Source organism: Carcharodon carcharias, chromosome 4, assembly GCF_017639515.1.
Source record: "Carcharodon carcharias isolate sCarCar2 chromosome 4, sCarCar2.pri, whole genome shotgun sequence".
NCBI lineage: Eukaryota > Metazoa > Chordata > Chondrichthyes > Lamniformes > Lamnidae > Carcharodon > Carcharodon carcharias.
Genome location: NC_054470.1, coordinates 162,281,466 through 162,303,679, shown reverse-complemented (window position 1 = coordinate 162,303,679; position 22,214 = coordinate 162,281,466). Strand labels below are relative to the sequence as shown.

Sequence of the window (22,214 nt, the reverse complement as noted above, 5' to 3'; positions counted from 1 at the left end):
TGCCAGCACTTAACTGAATTTCTGATTAATACCAAACACACTTGGTCTGACAGGAGGTGCTTAGATTATGACTAAACATTCTTTCACGAACATTATTTGTTATGAATCTGTAAAAACTTCTCGTTTAGGATATTTGCGTTCATGCGGAAAGGTATTTTTTTCCACAAGAGCAGTGTGTAAAGCTCGTGTGTGTTATTCTTGAGGGTGTGTAGCTCACTTGAGGTGAAGAGTCAATGAGAGAGTTCTGAGTGCTCATGAGTTTCATGTTTAATGACTCATGCCTGGTTGAGTGTTTTTGATTCAGACTACAGCAGCTGCAGGTATTTTCCCACAAAGAAAGAACTTGGTACTTCCAGCTGTCCCTGATTGGTATTTAGTTGAACAGGTGTAAGCCTCTCTACTTTAAATGTTCAACTAAAGATGGGCAGAGTTCTATTTCTTTATGTTGCTTCATTTTTCTCCATGCGTGGCTGTAGCCATTTTCACCACTTTAGGTTCTCCTCTCTTGGTCTTCCAAGGCTTGACGTTTTGGCAGCTGAGAGGACAGGTGACTTGGCCTCCTCAGGCATCTGTAATGCAGCCCATGAACTGGCCACTATGAAGTGAGCAAGAGTAGATTCTCCCTACAAAAGGGAGGGAGCCTTGTCTTATTGTTGCACCATGGCAGTACCTCAGGTTGGAAGCTTGGTGTAAAGGGAAACATCAAACTTCTGCTCCATGATAGCTGTGGGATACGCATCGGGACTGGAATAACCGCAACATCGTGTCACAACCAGCAAGTCATTTTTATTGAAGCAAATGTAGTATTTCTAATCCCCGATCTTAAAATAACATCTTGTAAAGATAAAATTGTTAAAGTTGGAGAACTGAACAGTACAGATCAGATGATCGAAATGTGATCCCTAGTTTTTGCAGAGTTAATCACACCTGGGGCACTGGATGGGAGCACCACAACAATACTGGAATAAGAATGAAGCATAATTAGCCAGGTTTCCTGATGCTGATTCTTATCCTGTGACCCTTTTCTAGAGAAGGCAAGATTGTGGAAATTGGGCAAGAACAGAATCAAATTCAACCAAGGTGTCTCTTACAACGCCCGAGTCAAGAATGGACTGCTAACTCACACTGACAGGGCTTACATATGGATAATGATTATTTGAGTGAGTAATAGAGGATTACTGGTATTTCAAGCTTAGTTACAGCCAAATTGAAAAGGAATTCCACTGTATTACAGCATGCCCACCATTAAGGTTCATGCCCAATTTTCCACAAAGCAAATTCTTAGTCCAAGATGATTCATCAAGGAGAGAAGAGATGATCATGTTATTTCCACCATGATGTGTTTGAGCCCCAAGATCCTTGATTTTAGATTGGAGGTAATTTTAAATGATTATTTCTCAGTGGCTAATAGTGTTTTCATGTGCTTATGATAAGTCAGCTTTTCTTTAATGTTCACATCATGACATCTGAGTCAGCTGAAGGAAACTGTGATAAAGTACACCTGCACATACTTAAATATAATTACAACTGTGGCTTATTGGAGCATTCAGATGCAGTAATCAACATCTTGCTCCACATCAGTAACTCTGCACTCTAAGAAGTGAATGTGCAGTATCTGCTTTCTAGGACACAAAACCATTCCTTTCAGCTCTCAGTTAAGAATTTAGCAGGCAGAGTTCCCATTGTTCATTATTGCTTTGAACTTCAAGCATTCTGTAAATCAAGCTAATGATCTCCCCTTTAAACAGGAAAAAAGTGTGAGACTATGGGAAAAGAGCATAGGACTCTTTGGATCACTCTTTCAGAGAGCTGCCACAGGCAAGATGGGTTGAACAGCCTCCATTTGTGCTGTATGTTTCTAAAATTTAATGAGCCCTGTACATGATGTTAGCCTTCCCATCACATCCGTTTCAGTTCTGATAATTACACTTGCTGCATATTTAAGCATAATAGGTACATAGTGAAAATTAATTGTTACAGTTTGTGATTGATAAATTAAGAAGTGGAAAATATTTGCACAGACCAGTTTGCTTTTACTGCTTGTGAATAGCTGACAAAGCAGCATTTTTCTTTGTGGTCAGTGTAATACATGAGGTGCGTTCTCTGTTAGAGTTTGTTTACCATTTGCCTACTTTGCTGTTAAGCTGTAGTCCTTATTGGGATAACCACATCATAGGCGAGAATTTTCTCCATGTTGGGCAGGCCGGTCGGGAGTGGGCACGGAACCGATCGCCGCCTGCATGCTGCCATTTTACGTGGACTGGCTAATTAAGGCCTGCCCAGCATGATGCATGCCCAGTCGCAGCGCTACCTGTGCAGGAGGGGGGAGGAGGGAGAGTCGGGGCCTGCGCCCTTTTGCGCATGCGCATGAAAGAGGACAGAAATCTCCCTGAGGCACGGAGCTGTTTCAGGGAGATTAAGATCAAAATGAAAGTTTGAAAAAAAAGAAAGAATAAAATTATTCTGACATATCCCCTCATGTGACAGGGTCACATAGCTGGAACATGTTTATTAATTGTCAAACAAATTTCTATTCATTTCAAACAACCTTCATGAAACCTCATCCCGCCCCTGGATGAGGTTTCATGCAAAACGTGAAGCCCACCTGGGCTCTTCGCCTGCCTGCCAACCCTGTCAATTGCCTAAATGGTTCATTAATGGCCTTAACAGGCCTTTGACTGTTCGGCGGGCGCACAGCCAACTCCGGTGTGCGCCCAACATCACCGCGCATCATTTTACGCGAAGAAAAATTTCTGCCCATAGTTATAGCAATATAATGGTTTTGTGAACAGAAAATCATGTTTAACCAACTTTTTGGAGTTTTTTGTAAGAGTAACATGCGTCGTGGATAAAGGGGAGCTTGTAGACGTACTGTACTTGGATTTCCAGAAGGCATTTGATAAGGTGCTACTTCAAAGATTGTTATGGAAAATAAAAGCGCATGGTGTAGTAGGTAACATATTAGCATGGATAGAAGATTGGCTGGCTGTCAGAAAGCAGAGATTATGCATAAATGAGTCTTTTTCTGATTGGCAGGATGTGACAAGTAGAGTCCCACAGGGGTCTCTACTAGGGCCTCAACTTTTTACAATTTACGTCAATGACTTAGATGAGGGGAGCAAAGGCATGGTAGCCAAATTTGCAGATGACACAAAGATAGGTAGGAAAGTATGTTGTGAAGAGGACATGAGGAGGTTGCAGAAGAATATTGATAGGTTGAGTGAGTAGGAAAAGGTCTGGCAAATGGAGTTTAATGTGGGAAAATGTGAAGTTGTTCACTTTGGCAGGAAGAACAAAAAAGCAGAGATGCGGGGCTTGTCTTATGAGGAGAGATTGAGCAGTTTTGGCCTATACTCTTTAGAGTTTAAAAGGATGAGAGGAGATCTAATTGAAGTATATAAGATGCTAAAGAGGATAGACAAAGTAGACGTGGAGTGGATGTTTCCCCTTCTGGGGAATTCTAGAATGAGAGGCCCTAGTTTTAGGCTAAGGGGTGGTAGATTTAAATCAGAGATGAGGAGGAATTACTTTTCTCAAAGGGTTGAGAATCTGTGGAATTCACTACCTCAGAATGCAGTGGATGTCGGGAAGCTGAATAAATTCAAGCAGGAGATAGGCAGATTTTGAATTAGTAACGGGTGGAAAGGCTATGGGAAAAAGTGGGAAATTGGAGTTGAGGGCGAAATGAGATCAGCCATGATCGTATTGAATGGTGGGGCAGGCTCGAGGGGCTGAATTGCCTACACCTGCTCCTAGTTCTTATGTTCTTATGTTTATTACTTAAATGGAGAATGGCTGAATAATTCTGAGGTGCAGCGGGATCTAGGCTTTCTAGTACATGAGTCACAAAAAGTCAGTATGCAGGTACAGCAAATAATTAAGAAGGCTATTGGAATGCTATCCTTTACTATGAGAGGGATTAAACATAAAAGTAAGTATGTTATGCTTTAATTATACCGGGCATTGGTGAGACCACGCCTTGAATACTGTGTGCAGTTTTGGTCTCCTTATTTAATGAAGGATGTAAACGCATTGGAGATGTTTCAAAGGAGGTTTACAAAATTGATACATGGAATAGGTGGGTTGTCTTATGAGGAAAGGTTGGACAGACTGGGCTTGTTTCCATTGGAGTTTAGAAAAGTGAGGGGTGATTTGATTGAAGTATACAAGATCCTGAATGGCCTTCACAAGGTGGACGTTGGAAAGATGTTTCCTGTTGCGGGTGAGTCCAGAACTAGGGGGCACTTAATTAAAATTAGGGTCACCCTTTTAGGACAGAGATGAGGAGAATTTTTTGCTCTGAAGGTTGTGTGACTTTGGAATTCCCTGCCTCAGAAGGTGGTGGAGGCGGGGTTACTGAATATTTTTAAGGCCAAGGTAGATAGATTCTTGTTAGGCAAGGAAATCAAACATATCGGGGTTAGATGGAAATGTGGAAATTGAAACACAAGATGATCAGCCATGATCTTATTGAATAGCAGAGCAGGCTCGAGGGGCCAAATTGTCTACTCCTGTTCCTATTCCATATGTTCTTATAGCAATTATGTGCAGTAAAAAGATGGGGGTTCAATCCAAATTAACAAGATTCCTAAACAAAAACAAAAATACCTGGAAAAACTCAGCAGATCTGGCAGCATCTGTGGAGAGGAACACAGTTAACGTTTCGAGTCTGAATGACCTTTCAACAGAACTAAGTAATAATAGAAGAGAGGTGAAATATAAGCTGGTTTAAGGGAGGGGGGGGGGGTACAAGTAGAGCTGGATAGAGGGCCAGTGATAGGTGGAGATAACCAAAAAATGTCACAGCTAAGGAATATGCTAATTAAGGGTAGAAAGCAGGACAAGCAAGGTACAGACAGCCCTAGTGGGGGTGCGGTGAAGGAATCAAAAAAGGCTAAAAGGTAGAGATAAAACAATGGATAGAAATGCATTTAAAAATAATGGAAATAGGTGGGAAAAGAAAAATCTATATAAATTATTGGAAAAAAGTAGGGGGGGTGGGGGGGCATCGGAAAGGGGGTGGGGATGGAGGAGAGAGTTCATGATCTAAAATTGTTGAACTCAATATTCAGTCCGGAAGGCTGTAAAGTGCCTAGTCGAAAGATGAGGTACTGTTCCTCCAGTTTGCGTTGAGCTTCACTGGAACAAAGCAGCAAGCCAAGGACAGACATGTGGGCATGAGAGCAGGGTGGAGTGTTGAAATGGCAAGTGACAGGAAGGTCTGGGTCATGCTTGCGGACAGACTGAAGGTGTTCTGCAAAGCGGTCACCCAGTCTGCGTTTGGTCTCTCCAATGTAGAGGAAATCGCATTGGAAGCAACGAATGCAGTAGACTAAATTGAGGGAAGTGCAAGTGAAATGTTGCTTCACTTGAAAGGGAGATTCCTGACAGTTTAAAAAAAAATCTTTCTGCAGTTGTGGGTATTACTGTTAAGACTGGTATTTATTACCCATCCTTAATATAATGGAGTGATTTGCTGGACCAATTCAGAGAGTCACTCACATTGGCATGGGACAGAAATCAACTATTGGCCAAAAAGGACAAGAACAATATGTTTCCTTCCCTAGAGGACATCAGTGAACCAGTTGGGCTTTCATGACAATTTAACAGTTGAATTTAATTGAAATTGATTTTAATTTCTGATGTTTTAAGCAGAATTTGGATTTTCTTAATGCCACAATGGGATTATTAGCCCAAATCCCCGGTTACAAATCCAGGCACACAACCAGTTATACGAATGGGCTTCAGTGGTAGTCCACCAAACAAACTCAGTCAGTGTCTTTGATTCTGCCCCAAGATGCCATTTGGTAGTTTTTCTAATTGTACAAGCGTGAGCTTTAAGTCCAAATGTTCCTAATTAATCTGGTGCGATCTTTCAGTTGATAACATGAAAACTCACCAAAGCTCTTTCAAGAGCACCTTCCACACCCACAACCACTACCATCTAGGACAAGGGGAGCAGGCACATGGGAACACCATCACCTGGAAGTTCCCCACCAAGCCACTCATCATCCTGACACGGAAATATATCACCGTCCCTTCACTGTCGTTGGGTCAAAATCCTGGACCTCTCTCCCTAATAGCACTGTGGGTGTACCTACAAATAATGGACTTCAGCGGTTCAAGAAGGTAGCTGCCAACACCTTCTCAAGGGCAATTAGGGGTAGGCAATAAATGCTGGCCCAGCCAGTGACACCCACATCCCATGAATGATTAAAAAAATACTCTCTGATAACAAATTTATTCAAGGAGAGCCTCCTGGGGAATAAGAACTGAGAAACTGGGTGAAAAAAATTCCTGATTTTCTTGAATTAACTGGTATTATTTTAGGATCTAACTACTTAAGAACCTTTCCTATTTCAGTCAGAAAATGTTGCGAATGAAAAGTGTGGTTTCATTTATTGTCTTAATCATAGATTTATTATTTAAAAGGGCTGCCTTTAACAGGGGAGGGTGGAAGTTGTGGGGCGGACGACTTATCCATCACCCGGAAGGAAACTCCGCAGAAGCTGACACACCAGAAGGGTAGTCCACCCCACAGCCATAACCCGCTCCGGGCAGGCTAGACGAAGTGTGTGTGGGAATTCTATCCCTCAGTGGGAGGAGATCCCGCCCTTGAAAGCTGCCGACCAATCTGATTGGCTGGCAGCTCTAGCAATCCCGGCAGCGTCAGGGAAGAGAGCGCTGCCGGGACTGCAAGAAGGGGCCCGAAGGAGCATGGTGGCTGTAGCAAAAAGTTAAGTCCTGGGTCCTTAGGGTGGTGAGGGATCTGAGATTCAGCAGAGAGTGGTGGAGGGGCCAGATTTTGGAGGGCAGACAGCAAAGAAGGAGGGGGGGGTGGGTGACCTCCCCCCCAAAACGAGGTGCCCCCACTTGTCACCTTTTTTTTCATCTAGGCCACAAAAGAACAGCCTGCCCACCTGACCCATACTATGGCGTGAGTATCATATTATCCTGGTTGATGGGCTTGCTAACCAGCCTAATTGACCGTTATTTATTTACATATTGCAGGCAGACTGCCGATTTCACTGCTCGCCGACCAAGCGTGTTATGAAGGGTGGGCAGGAAGGTGGTGGGCTGGGCAACAGCTCCCCACTGAAAATACACTCGATGGGGACACGTAAAATCCAATCCACAGGAGATAGCTACAATAAAGTCAACCTACCTTGAAGTTTTGCAGGCATTGTAATTAATGAAAGTAGCTCTTTCACAGAAGAGTGTGATCACAATTTCCTCTTGATCATAGGTCTTGACTTGGTGCATAATCTTTCATCACACACGACACATTGGGCGATGTAGAGCTAATAATGTCAATGCTCGAGGATGTGCAATACCCAGTAAAAGAGAGACTATTGCAATGACTTATATAATGGAATATAGATTATACTGTATAGGTGGGGCAGTTTAAAGAGGTCATTATTTGGCATCCATTCTGATTGTAAACTGTAAATAACAGTCCTAAGTGTAATCTAGAGGCACCAACAACTTGTGTTATCTTTGAGACATTTGGGGTCTAAACCCAGCAGTTGTATACGAATACTGGAGTGGGATTAATTTACATCAGGTCATTACCCTGTTACAACACTGGGATTTTCTCAGATAGGTAGATGGGATTTGTCAATGTCAATCCCCATTGATGTCATAGATTAAGACAGTACTGGCAAAATTAATAATAAAAATAATAAAAATAAACTGGCGGGCGAGCTGAAAGATGCTGTCTTGTTTTGTGTTTCAGTGATGCACACAGGCTGTCAACATTGTAGCTGAGCTAACTTTATTGATAACACATTTTCCTAACATAAACATATACCTGCAATAATGGAATTCTATGAAGACAGGCTCCAACATGTGCTATCTGACCTTAAACCCCAGGTCTGGTGACCTCCCCCTATCTGGTACAGAGTAATACTGAAGTCCACTGCCACACTCAACTATGATCATGACAGATGCCAACCCTACCAATTGCAGTGCGGACGGTGATGGGTGAGAAGGCAGTGGGCAGTGCGCCTTCTGGATTTAACAGCCCTCCCCCACCTTCCAACCCATTGGCAGGGGAACGATAAATCCAGCCCATTAAACTGTTTCTCTCTCCACAGATGCTGCCTGACTGCTGAGTATTTCCAGCGTTTTCTATTTTTATTTCAGGTTTCCAGCATCCACAATATTTTGCTTTTACTTTCTCCTTTGGACCTGGCTTCAAACGATCATACAAAAGTCTACTTTGTCTGCTGGTTATATAGGTCTTACATGAAATGAGTTTAGACAATCTCAGGGAAGTTCTGAAAGTATAAAGGCCATCAGCACAAATTGTCTACTAATTTCACAATTTCGCTCAAGGGGTGATGGAATGTAGGAAATATATAAACAAGTGTCATATTGGTGTAGTGGGGAATGTGCTGCTGAAGTTGGGGCTCAGCAACATTGTTGAGGCAGAGTTGTGGTAGACAGAGTAGTTACTGTCCATGCTATGCTACACTGAACCAGAGTGTGTTGGATGCTGAAGCTGGGGTATCAGAAATGGTAAGCGTTCCATTCACTCCCCACAATAACTTCTTTTACTGTCGTTAGCATAAAACTCAATTTTTATTAATAAAAAAGCAGGCCTTTGTGAATACAGCAATGGTACAATAGTAAATGGATAAATAAGACTACATATGGGCCTTGTTTTGCAAATTGAATCAGTTATACCCCAAGACAAAAATCTGTTTTTTTTGAGAGGCACGGGCTTAATATATTGAGAATGAGAAGACTCATGGCTATAACACTGTGGATAATGCTGGGGAGGCAGATAATTAAGGATTTTGATAGAAAGTTAAGAGAGATTGGGGGATACACTATCTCCTCACGACTGGAACTGCCTAGATGGACCCAATGGCCTTTTCTGATTCTACTTTTCTATACTCTTTTTTTAAAAGAAAGCAAGAACAGACACTTCAGTGTCTGCATCCCACACACCAGAGTCAAGTGCATAAATCAATGAACAGTAAAGTTTGTACTATTCTGTACTACTCTACCTTATCAATGTCCCTGAGTGCTAACTTCAGAAACACGGTACCAAAAAGGCATTTGATAAAGTGCCACTTTGCAGACTTGCAAGGAAAGTTAATGCCCAAGGAATGAAAGGGACAGTGGCAACATGAATACAAAGTTGGCTGAGTGACAGGAAACAATAGCGGTGAATGGTTGTTTTTCCCACTGGAGGAAGTTATGCAGTGAGGTTCCCCAGGGGTCAGTGTTAGGACCACTGCTTTTCTTGATCTATATTAATGACTCAGATTTGGGTTTGCACGGCATAATTTCAAAATTTGTAGACGACACAAAACTTGGAAATATAGTGAACTATGAGGAGGATATGACAATATCCAGGCTTGGGCTGGGAAATGGCAAGTAATATTCATGCCACAGAAGTGCCAGGCAAAGACCATCTCCAACAAGAGAGAATCTAACCATTGTCCCTTGACAATCAATGGCATTACCATCACTGAATCCCCCGCTAACAACATCCTGGGGGTTACCATTGACCAGAAACTGAACTGGATTAGCCATATAAATACTGTGGCTACAAGACAGTTCAGAGGCAAGTAACTCACCTCCTGGCTCCTCAAAGCCTGTCCATCATCTATAAGGCATAAGTCAGGAGTGTGGTGGAATACTCCCTAATTGCCTGGATGAATGTAGCTCCAACAACACTCAAGAAGCTTGACAACATACAAGACAAAGCAGCCTGTTTGATTGGCAGCCCATCTGATTGGCAGCCCATCCACAAACATCCACTCGCTTCACCATCAACGCATGCACTGCAGAAACTCACCAAGGCTCCTTAGACAGCACCTTCCAAACCCACGACCACTATCATCTAGCAGGACAAGGGCAGCAGATAGACGGGAACACCACCGCCTGCAAGTTCCCCTCCAAGCCACTCACCATCCTGACTTGGAAATATATCACCATTCCTCCACTGTGGCTGGGTCAAAATCCTGGAACTCCCTCCCTAATAGCACTGTGGGTGTACCTAAACCACATGGACTGCAGCCTTTCAAGAAGGTAGCTCAGCACCACCTTCAAGGGCAATTACGGATGGGCAATAAATGCTGGCCTAACCAGTGACACCTACGTACCATAGATGAATTTTAAAAATAATGATGGACTTCAAGAGAACATGGACAGGTTGGTGAAATGGGCAGGTATGAGGCAGATGAAATTTAATGCAGAGAACTGCAGAAAGAATGAGGAAAGTGTACAAGAATAGAGAGATGTGGGGTTACATGTGCACAAGTTGAAGGTGGCAGGGTAGGTTGAGAAAGTGGTTAAATGGGCATGTGGGATCCTTGGTTTTATAAATAAAGGAATTGAGTACAAAAGAAAGGAAGTACTGATGAAGCTTTATAAAACAGTGGTTTGGCTTCAACTTGAGTATTGTGTCCAATTCTACTACAATATAGGAAAGATGTGAAGACTTTAGAGGGGATGTTGAAAAGACTTATGAGACTGGTTCTGGATTGGGGGACTTCAGTTACAAGGATACATTAGAGAAATGGGGGTTGCTCTCCTTAGTGAAGAGAAGGTTGAGAGGAGATTCAAAAGAGATGTTCAAAATCATGGAATCTGGACAGAGTAAATGCAGAGAAACTGTTTCCGTTGGTAGAAGGGTCGAGAACCAAGGGAAACAGATTTAATGTGTGCCATGCCCAGTATAGGAGTGAAGATATTACAATTTTTAATGCTATATTTTAATAAGTGAACACAAAAGTTGTTAAGAAGGCTGCAGCATACGATGTGACTTTTGGCATTTGAGTCTGCAGCCAATACCTGATTAAGTATGGACCTGAGTGAAGGAACCTCACAGCCACTTGAGATTCACACAGCTCATTGTCTAAGGATGGACCAAAACATACAGACAATGGGGTTTACAGAGAACTCATCTCTATGTTATACCAGGGACAAAAGAGATGTTAAAACTTAATAGATGTTAGACAAATTGTATTGTGATGGCTTCTTATCAAAACACAAAGACCTTGGTTGCCTCACACTTTCAAAGTGTGAAAGGCCAAAACACAAGATGTCTGTTGTTCTGGCACACCATCTTATTTGGGAAAGGACTTTCAACTTGTAACAGGTCACATGAGTAAGATGGCCATATTTGTTGCTGCTTCTAAAATAGCAAGAATCAGCTCTGCAGAGACAGAAACCAGCAGAAAGTCATCAAACCAGCTGCAGTCAATTAAGCAACGAAAGTAATAAACAGCCATACCTTGAAAGTGGGAGAAGGTCTCTCTCCAACCTGTTCCAACTGCAAATTCACCTGAGAACCAACCTCCTGGCAATTCAACTACAAGATGCTTCGCATCTCACCTGGAATCCTCTTCTTTATAAGGCCTTTGTTCCAGCCAAAGCATCAACTCAAACTCTGGGGCAAGTGTGAGCTAATAAATAACCTCCTTTATTTTAAAACTCTCAAAATGGCTTGTTTCTGGGACTATTTAAATTGGGACAACCACTCTGGAGGGTAAAAAACACATACCTCACATACAAAACACCTTAATCACAGACGATAAGAAAACACACACGTTCCTTTCATGACAGGTGATTGGCAACATAAGGAAAAGATTTTTTACAAGTGGTTAGGATCTGGATGCACTGCCTAAGCGCATGGTGGAGGCAGATTCACTTGTGGCTTTCAAGTGGACGTTGGATAAGCTCTTGCTTGGTTCCATTTCTGTCTGACCAGATGTAGCCAAAGAATCATCTGCAATGACTGCTCTTGAATCCGGACCATTTCCAACCTTGGTATCATATCTGATCTGGAAAGGAGCTCCTAACTACATTCTATACCACCACCATGACCACATACTTCCACCTCTGGTGACGTTGCTCACCTCTTCCCTTGCTTCAGCTCATCTGCTGCTGGAAACTCCAGCCATACCTTTGTTACCTCAAGACTTTAGGCTTTCCCATGCTCTCCTGGCCAATCTCCCATCCACCATCTTCCACAAAATTGAGCTCAACTGAAACCCTGCTGCTTGTACCTGTACGTGCATCTGTTCACCCCTGTGCTTACTGACCTACATATCTGCCCAATCAGCAAATCCTCTCTTTTAAAATTTCCTTCCTTGCTTATAAATCGCACCACGCTCTCACCACCCCACCCCTCGTCTCTGAAAACTCCTTTAGCCCTACCTATCTTTGAACTCCTCCAATTCTAGCCTCATGCACATCCCTGTTTTTAATGGCTTCGCCATTAGCAGCTATGCTATCAGCTGTGGCTTAGTTGGTAGCATTTTTGCCTCGAGTCAAAGGGTTCGGGGTTCAAGTCCCACTCTAGGACTTAAACAGGACAGTTTTGGCTGACAGCCCAGCACAGTACTGAGGGAGTTATCCCTAGTGTCCTGGCTAATAGCTGTCTCTCAATCAACATCACAAAAAATAAATTATCTGGTCATTATCACATTGCTGCTTGTGGGAGCTTGCTCTGTGCTTTTTAAAGTATATAGCAAAATAAAATTGACCTTTACTAACCTATTTATAGGGAGGGGAAATTGTTAGGACAGTATTTTCTTTTGGAGACTCCTGTGACGTTTGTAAGAAAAACACAGTGGAGTATATTTTCTGCTTTTACAGAGACCTGAGCCATCATATACCTCCGTTACCATGTCAGTTACTGTCTGTGCACCACTCTGTCAAAAGTTGCTTATTCCAACTAACCAAAGATCTAATCTGGAGCTACCTCACCCTTGAGAAAATATCATTAATGGTGTGTTTCCATAAGGAACTAAAAGTCAATATTATTTTTTAATGATAGCAAACATGTTCGATACAAACACTAAGGGACTACATTGTACACAGCAATTATTAGAGACGTTCACATTTTGTAAGGTATGGTGAACTAAACCATTGTCAGTTAGCATAGTTTCCCTTTTGGTGCTTTAACAGATTTCTGTCATCACCTCTTGCACTTCTGACACATTAAAGCTAAACCTTACACTACATATTTCAGACAAGAATTTCAGATGTAATTACCTAAATTACAGCATGTGTTACAATTATTTTCATGTACGATTATAAACTTATTGCAGACAGCAGCTAAATATGAAACTAGTCAGAACACAGAAGGAAACCAGATGTGCTTCCAAAAATGAATAGAAAATTATCCCTTTTATAATACCGGCCCTGAGGCTCTTATATGTACTATATATGTCTTTGTTATAGGATGATTGAGATGTTTTTAGTAAGTCACTTGGGATCACAATTTCAGTTAAAATATTATATATAAAATAGCTACTTTTGATTTTTCTCATGGGATGCCCATCATAGTAAAAAAAAATGTATAAATTACTGTTTTCTTTTTTTTTGAAGCAGAATATCTCCCATTGTTTGTTTGTTCTACCAGTGAAGTAGAAACAAAGGAAATGTAGCTGACAGGGCATACTTGAGAAATGTAAACAGTGTAATTTATTGAAGATGTGCATCGGAGGTGAGGAGTAAGATGATATAAAATTCTTACATCAAATTGCAGGAGCTAAGGATGTTAGTCATTTTAATTGCTGACCCTTAATGTAGCAGTAAAGCTTCATGTGTCAATGGCTGTTCAACATTAGTGGCCTAACAGTAAGAGTTTAAATTGAAATCCAGTTTGTATATGTGGTATGGCTGGTAGCTCCCTACGTGCACGCAACTCTTGCTGTGGTGCTGAGCCATGAAAGCCAGGAAGGACCCTGCATAGGCTTCTTGTGAGCTGGAGATACTGCAACTTTGTTCCTCCTCCCCAGCCCAGGAACACAATGAACCAGGTTTCGTGCTCTGATCTCTATCCGATCACCCTTTGTGGAAAGTGAACAATGGCTGAGCTTGGGCTCAAGCTGAGCTTCGATACCCTGCCCAGTCCAAAAAAAACGCCTGCTAGAATTCTCCATTCAGCTTTAAACATAAAGAATGGGCATTTTGGGCAAGGCAGCTGAGGGCTGCCAACTGCTGCAGCGCAGCACGAGGCAGTACTTCCAGGACAGCAAGATTCATGAACCACCCTTGGATTAATATATCATAAAGCTAGATGCAAAGGTTTTGCCCATCTAAATCAAAATGCTTGAATAACAATATGGTGTGGTCTTTTTGTATTTTAAATAACTTATTTGTTATTTCTTTCAGGGCTCTTTCTAATTCTTGGTCTGATCCTGTATCCTGCTGGATGGGGTTCTCAGAAGGTGGTGGACTACTGTGGACCAGATGTTTCACCTTATCAGCTAGGCGCCTGTTCTCTGGGCTGGGCCTTTTACACAGCAGTTGGTGGCACTGTCCTTACATTCCTCTGTGCAGTGCTATCTGCACAAGCAGAAATTGCGACATCTAGTGATAAAGTGCAGGAAGAGATTGAAGAAGGGAAAAATCTCATTTGCTTGCTGTGAGAAAACACCTTGAGCCTCTGTTTTTTTACTTCATGGCAGTCTTAATCTTTTTTAGTTTTTGAAACAGCGCACCAGGAGTTTTAGCATCATACTAACTTCCCAATGAATTTAAAATTCACATATATGCAATATATGGCAGTGATTTGAGACTGATTTCCATCCCAGGACATGCCACACAATCTGCAGCTGTGATGGGGAAAATTCTGAATGTTGTTCCTTCATCGTGGACTGTGTGTTTACCTCTGAAAACTGTTTGTGATAGTGCTGCACATTCTAGGACATTTAATGAGTTGTCCAGATACAAGACCTTCTCACATCACAGAGGGCATAGAAGTTCTTTTATGTGCACAGAAGCAATGTTGGATTTTTAAATAACATGTTTTCCATTGACAAATTTAAAAACATTTACCACTGTAACGTTTGACTTCCTGTGAAATGCAGCCTGCACCTTTTGATATGACAGCCAAGATCTTTTTGAAAGGGGTGCAGCATAAATCTCATTTCCAAATTTACCAAGGCATTTGACTGAAACAAGGTCCCAGCAAAGAAGGTCAGCGTGGTTCATAATTTTTTTGAACAGGTCATCGTGCTTTATAATAAAAGAAACCACCCAAGCTATTTAGATAAAATGCATAAATTGTTTCACGTTGCCATTCACACTGGCGGGGGGTGGATTTTATGAAGGCAATAGGAGTCTTGGCTGCTGGCTGGCGAGCCGGTGAGAGACCCACATTGCCTCCTTTGTGGAAAGCCCGTCAAATTATGAGCCACTCAAGCAATTAACAGGTCATCTGCACTCCTTCTACGGGTTCAGGACCCCAGGAGTGGGAATTCCCACCTGACAGCTGCCGGCCAATCAGAGGCTGGCTGTTCTTTTGCTCAGCAGCGCCACTGCAGTGGAGGTGGCTACTACAGGTAATATGCCCAACAGAGGCCCAGGATTGCACAGCGACTCAGGCTGGAGGAAAGTGACTGTGGGAGAGGTTTTGTGGGGTGTAAAAGGGGTCCAATAGCAAGGGCAGGGGCTGGGTTTACCCCTTGCTCAGACACTCAGTGCCTTTGAATGAGGTTCCCCCATCCCCTCCCAGGAGAGCACAACCAATTCAGCACAGGTTTGCTTGTCCTGCTCTCTGCTTCTGGTTTAATACGAGCAGTGGTGGGCTGAAGTTTATAAGTGGGCATTAATTGCCCCAAAGAAGGGCCTGAAATGGGGTCACAGAATTGGGTGGTGGCAGAGTCCCCACCCATCATCAACCCACCTGATTAAATGTCCTCCCCACCTCCAAACCTGCCACGGGGAGGGCATAAAATACTGCCCATTATATATGTTAAAGTATACTAGACAGTTTGAAACTTTTTCCAAAACAAATGGCCCAAATTACGTGGAAGGAAAAGTTATTAGGTAAAGATAGTTATGAAAATCTTTATTGGTGCAAAGGAGGTTTTTTATTACAAACAATCTCATGTTGAAACAACAGTATACAAGCAGCAAGGCCTAGCAGGTCACCGCAGCTGCTTCAATGCACAACACCTTTTTGTAATTGTTGTTGAGGCCATCATGACTGCTGCCAGTACAACTGTGCAACTCATTCATCTCAACAAATGTCCATGGTCAGCATGAAGCTAAGATATACTGAACTGTGAATCTATTCCATTTGAAGAAAGCCACATTGCTGTTTATACAAGAACCAGCAGTCAGCTTCCCATCACTAGTGCCAATCACTTAACCATAGTGCTTAACCATTCTAATTGTATTTCCAGTTCTGATGCTATTTGTGCCTAATCATTCACGCATTTGCCAAAGAAAATGCCTAATACCACTGTTTGACTGAGAACCCTTGTACCTTTAATATTACAGGGTATTGCCAATCGTCAGTCATTAAGTAATGTACGATTTTACTAGCAATTTTCAATGCAAATGACCACCAGGAATACACAGTGCCATTCAGCCTTGTGGAACATTTCAATCTTAATTCAGTGCGAGTTAGATATGATACAATGAGGTGTAAGAGTTTGAAGAATCAGTGGATTTGATTTTAAGAATCACCTTTTAATCATTTTATATAAAGTAACACCACAACGATTTTGTACAGCTATATGCAGCACCTTCCAGACCCAGGAACTCTACCACCTCGAAGGCAAGGACATTAGACAAATGAGAATACTACCACCTACAATTTCCCCTCCAAGCCACACTCCACCCTCACTTGGAACTATATTGCCATTCCTTCACTGTTGCTGGGTCAATTCTGGAACTCCCTCCCAAACAGCAAGGTGGGTGTACCTACACCGGATGGACTACAACGGGTCAAGAAGGGCTTGCAAGAATGCTACTACTCAGGAGCAGTTAGGGATGTGCAATAAATGCTGGCCTTGCCAGTGACGTTCACATCCCATGAAAGAATTTTAAAAATGGTGTTCCTTAAAAATGCCAAAATAATTTACTTTGTTAGACACACAAATGGCACACCTACTTGCTGCACATTGAAGAAAAACCAAGCAGGGAAAACTGGAATTAGGAAACCAAAATAAAAGTGCCATTCCAATGCTGGTCAGCCTCGTTATTTGTAACGTAAAGCACTAATGGCAAAGGTACATCAAAAACCTGGAGGTGTCGCTACGGAACTGGACTATTGTGCAAGTAAATAGGAAGGACAGTCTTTTCTAAGACAGAGTCTGCTTGCGAATAAGAAAAGTGAATGGGCTGCAGAAGCTGGCTTGCCAAACATTATCTGTACTGTTATACCTGTGTTGATTACTAGCTCTTTGTGATTATATAATGACCACATTTAAATGAGAAAGATCATAATTTTTGGCTAATGCTCATTGTTCAGTAACCCATTGTGTTTAATATTACGTGCCATAGTCTTTTGTAAAATTTTAACCATTATTTAAAATTAATACACCATGTGTGAGATATGTGCAATAATTGATTAAAAAAATTGAAATTGTTTATCGTGCATGTGTGCATGGGAGGAGAAGGGGTTTTGATTAGGGCTGATGTGATGAGTCTTATCCATTTTATTTTACTGGTGCCAGTACAGAAAGCTGAAGTATCCCTAATCCAACAACACGTTAGCAGCCATTTCTTAATGAATGCAGTATTATTAAACAAGTAATCTTGGTGTGAAAGTGGAACAATCAAATGAGTCAGATTTCCAAATTCCTGCTAAACCCCTGACCATCAGCCAGGTCACCCAAAAGTCATTGTTGGGTTAAACAGAGTTGCCAAAGTACAGCTGGGTAGAGGGATCCAGATGTGGGACTGACACTGCTAAATTCTTGACAGTTATACCTTGCAAGAGTAGTCAAGGTGGAGACCCAAGGCCTTCCCCTTGGAAAGCGCAAGGTGGGAAAGGTGGCTGGAGTGCTTTTACTATGGTGTGTTAGACTTGTAGGGACCAACAAGGATCAGCTTTGGTAATGGCCAGGGAACCTTTCAGGCTCTGTGCCTTATCTTACAACCAACATGCCCTAGCAAAATGGCAAAAGCAAAACTCACAAATTGATTAGTGCAATGTAATTTTATTTTGTACCAAATTTAACACAAGTTTATAAAGAGTATTGGATACAGGAGACAAAATCCAACCACCAGTTATGACCAATCATTTTTTAAAATTTCTGCTATGTCTATGTTAACCTCAATAGCAGAAATCAGGTTCTGCTGCCTTGTTGGATGCTGAGGTACGATTTGGGAAATCCAATGCAATGAATTTACACAGGAAGGTTTTATTCAGCCCTGTTTCAAAATTATTAGCACACGATTTACACTGTAATGATTGGACTCTACCATCATGAGAAATACTGTGATAGTTGATTGTTAAATGGCCAGTTGGAAATAACACTATTTAGTAAGGTCTCAGTCAGTATAGATTAACTTCCAGCGCCAAGGTAGTTTCTCCGCGTTTTTAAATGCTGCTTTTTGGACACAAACCCCAAAGCTAAATTTCATTATAGTCTATGATATGAAAATTATAGAAATATTCCTGAAATGAAGTATTGTGACACCAATAACCACTATTACTAAACTGCTGAGTGATTGCAAATAGTTCACTCTAAACAAACCTGCCATTCCTGGAAATCGGGTGGAGCTTTTCAGCGGACTGAACCAGCTGGCCATTTACCCTATTACTTACCTAATGAAAGAATTTGGCAATGCTGTAAGGATTTCCTCCATGTTTCCAAAATGCTGAAAATTGAAGTACAAAAATCATTTATTAAAGCTGTTTGTGTTTCATACTACACCATGGCTTTGTTTCATACTGTAAGTTCCAAAATGTACCCTTTTTGTATTATAGATTCAATATTATGCAGCTGTTTTCTCTGCAAATAGTATTCTACAACTAACCAGGGTGACAGCTACTCACACAAAAAAAGAAAACAATAGAAATACAGAGTCAGTATTCTGAAAAACAAAAGACAAGGTATATGCATATGTATTATATGTAGTTCCACTGGAAGCTGCTCGGAGATGGACAGCTGAAAGCGGGCCTGTTTACAGATACTGACTGGTCTGCTGTGTATTTCTAGTGTTTACTGTTACTATGTCAGATTTGAACGTTTTTAGACTTTATTTTTGTTTTATTTGACCATTGTTATGCCCTTCATTTTCTGTGGTTTGGCAGTGAATATTAGTTTTGTGTCACCAATTGAAGGTCTGATTGTGTCAAGTGGTTCATCAAGAAAGCACCAACGTAACTCAATATCTCATCACTGTGGACCCCGTTGCATACAGCAACGGCACAATAATTTCAATATGACCTGTGGATTACTGCTTAATATTTTGGAGTGGCTGTGGAAAGGGGGCCAAATAAGCCAATCAACTTAACTAGTTAGCCCAAGTTACTTCCTCATTTCACTGTAGACTTTGTAAGTATATAGTGATTCATTCAAAGAAACTCTAATGTTGCCTCTTTGTTTTGCCTAATCAGGTGCCTTCTTGTGTGTTCATTTGGATAGTATACTGCTGCTCAGTATTGAGACTGCAGGTCCCCATTTTCATTGCTTCACTGAAAATGGCAACAAGAAAATTCTATGAAATAACTGAAATATGAAGACAACTTTGATTATAAAGTAAATAATCCCATTTTCCCATTTATTTGAGAGATTTCTCAGGCTAAAATTACTGTTCAGGTCTGCAGGTTTATAAGATAAACATGAGCAGGAGTCAGCCATTTGATCCATCAAGCCTGCTTTGCCATTCAATAAGATCATGGCTGATCTGATTGTGGCCTTAAATCCACGTTCCTGCCTGTCCCATATAGTCCTCAACTCCTTTATCAATCAAAAATCAACCTAATTCAGCTTTGAATATATCCAATGACCCAGACCCCATTGCTCTCCAAAAAAAGAGAGAATGCCAAAGTTTAACAATCCTCCAAGGGAAGAAATTCCACTTCATCTCCCTCTCAAACAAGACCCCTTAAGTTTAAACTGTGCCCCCTAGTTCTAGATTGCCCCACAAGAGGAAACATCCCCTCAGCATCTACCTTGCAATCCTCCTCAGAAACTTGTTTCAATAATATCACCTCTCATTCTTCTAAACTCCAACGATTATAGGCTCAACCTTCTCAACATTTCCTCATAAGACAACCCCTTCATTCCAGAAATCAACCTAATGAACCTTCTCTGAACTGCTTCCAATGCAAATATATCTTTCCTTAAGACAGCCAAAACTGTACACAGTATTCTAGGTGTTGTCTCATCAATGCCTTGTACAGTTGTAGCAAGACTTCCCTATTTTTATGCTCCATCCCCTTGCAATTAAGGCCAACATTGCATATGATTCTTGTACAAGGACACCCAGGTTCCTCTGTACTGCAGCATTTTGTAGTGTCTTGCCATTTAAATAGTATTCAGTTTTTCTATTGAATATTGCTGAAAAGATTCACGTGGCCAAAGCTTTTGATCAGGACAAATGCAAGAATAACAAATTTCAAATGATCAAAACAATTTATACTATAGGAGAAGAATGTGCTGATTGGTTGGCAAGTTGACTCTGATTGGCTGATGCATTGTCATGGAGGTTGCCATATAGGCTCAAGTTCCCAGGTAATTCACGTAAGGCTTGAACATATTTCAGTTTCTGCCAAAGTAAACATTTTCCTATTTTTCCACAATATACTCCTGCCAAATTTTTGTCCTTCATTTAAATTATCTACATTCCTTTATGAACTCTATGTTCTTCACAACTTGCTTATCATCAAATTGGCTACAATACACTTGGTCCCTTCATCCAAGTCATTAATATGGATTGTAAATAGTTAAGGTATCACCCCCAACACCATGAGCTCTTCTGCAGTAACATTTTATATTGTACATTAGCAAATGCTTTTTGGAAATCCAAATACACTACATCTACTGGTTCCCCTTTAGCCACCATGCTTGTTACACCCTCAAAGAACTCTTAATAAATTTGCCAAACATGACTTGCTGTTCACAAACCCATGTTGGCCCAAAACTGTGTTGATTCTGCCTGATTGTATTATGATTTTCTAAATGTCCTGCTACTACCTCAATACTGGATTCTAGTATTTCCTAATGATGTTGGACTAACTGGCTATAATTTCCTGCTTCCTGTTGCCTTCCTTTCTTGAACAGTGGTGTTACATTTGCGGTTTTCCAATCCACTGGGACCTTTCCAGAGTCGAGGGAACTTTGCAAGATTACAACCAATGCATCCATTATCTCTACTGCCATTTCCTTCAAGGCCCTAGGATGTAGGCTATCAGGTCCAGGGGACTTCTCAACCTTTAAATCCATTAATTTTCCTAGTTCATTTTCTCTAGTGATTGTGATTGTTTTAATTTCCACTCTTCCTATTGTCCCTGCTTTTCTACTATTCGTGGGATGCTTTTTGTGTCTTCTACTGTGAAGACAATACAAAATGCTTGTTCAAAGTCACTGCCGTTTCCTTGTTTCCCATTATTAATTCACCTGTGTCACCCTCTAAGGAACCAACACTACTGTTGTTACCCTTTTACTTTTTATATACTTGTAAAAGCTTTTACTGACTTTCATATTTCTTGCTAGTTTTCTCTCATACTATACTCCCAAGTTCTCCCTCTTTTTTTTAAAAAGTCATCCTTTGCTGGTTTCGAGCATTTTCCATAATTCTAGCATACCACGAACCTTTACAGCATTGTACATCTTTTCTTTCAATCCATCATCCTTAACTTCCTTAGTTAATGGATGGTGGAGTCTTCCTTTTTCAATGGAATATATTTTTGAGTTATAAAACATTTCCTTGAATGTCTGACAATGCTTCTCTACCATCTTACTTTTTACACCTATTTTCCTAGTCCACTTTAGCCAACTCTATCTTTATACCCTTCTAATTACCTTTATTTAAGTTTTAAACACTAATTTCAGCCCCAAATTTCTCACCCTCAAACTGAATGTGCAAATCTATCATGTGATGACCACTCTTACCTAGGAGGATCCTTTACTAGGTGGTCATTTATTAATCCTATCTCATTACACTTAACCTGATCTAAAATAGCCTGTTCCTTGGTTGGTTCCAGAACATAGTGTTCTAAGAAACTGTTTTGAATACATTGTACAAACTTAAACCTCCAGGCTACCTTTGGCAATTTCATTTGTCCAATCTATATTGCAGTACCTTCGTTACAAACACCCATTGTTTGTTGATTTATACTCTGTCCTACAGTGTAACCACAGTCAACAGCCCATTTACTATTTTTTATCTCCACCCAAACTGATTCTACATTTTGATTCTGCAATCCAATGTCATTTCTACTGCATTGATCTCATTTTTTGATTAATAGATCTATCCCACCTCTTTTCCTTTCTTCC

At 41.1% G+C, this 22,214-nt stretch overlaps 1 protein-coding gene across 1 annotated transcript in view; it reads left to right on the top strand.

Annotated features, from left to right (window-relative positions):
- lhfpl2b (LHFPL tetraspan subfamily member 2b) overlaps positions 1-18,641 on the top strand; it is a 210,710-nt gene extending 192,069 nt beyond the window's left edge. The window contains exon 5 of the mRNA XM_041186718.1: positions 14,143-18,641. Within this exon, the coding sequence (XP_041042652.1) occupies positions 14,143-14,399 (257 nt within the window). The 3' untranslated portion in view covers positions 14,400-18,641. The remainder of the gene's footprint in view (positions 1-14,142) is intronic.
- Positions 18,642-22,214: the final 3,573 nt, after the last annotated feature.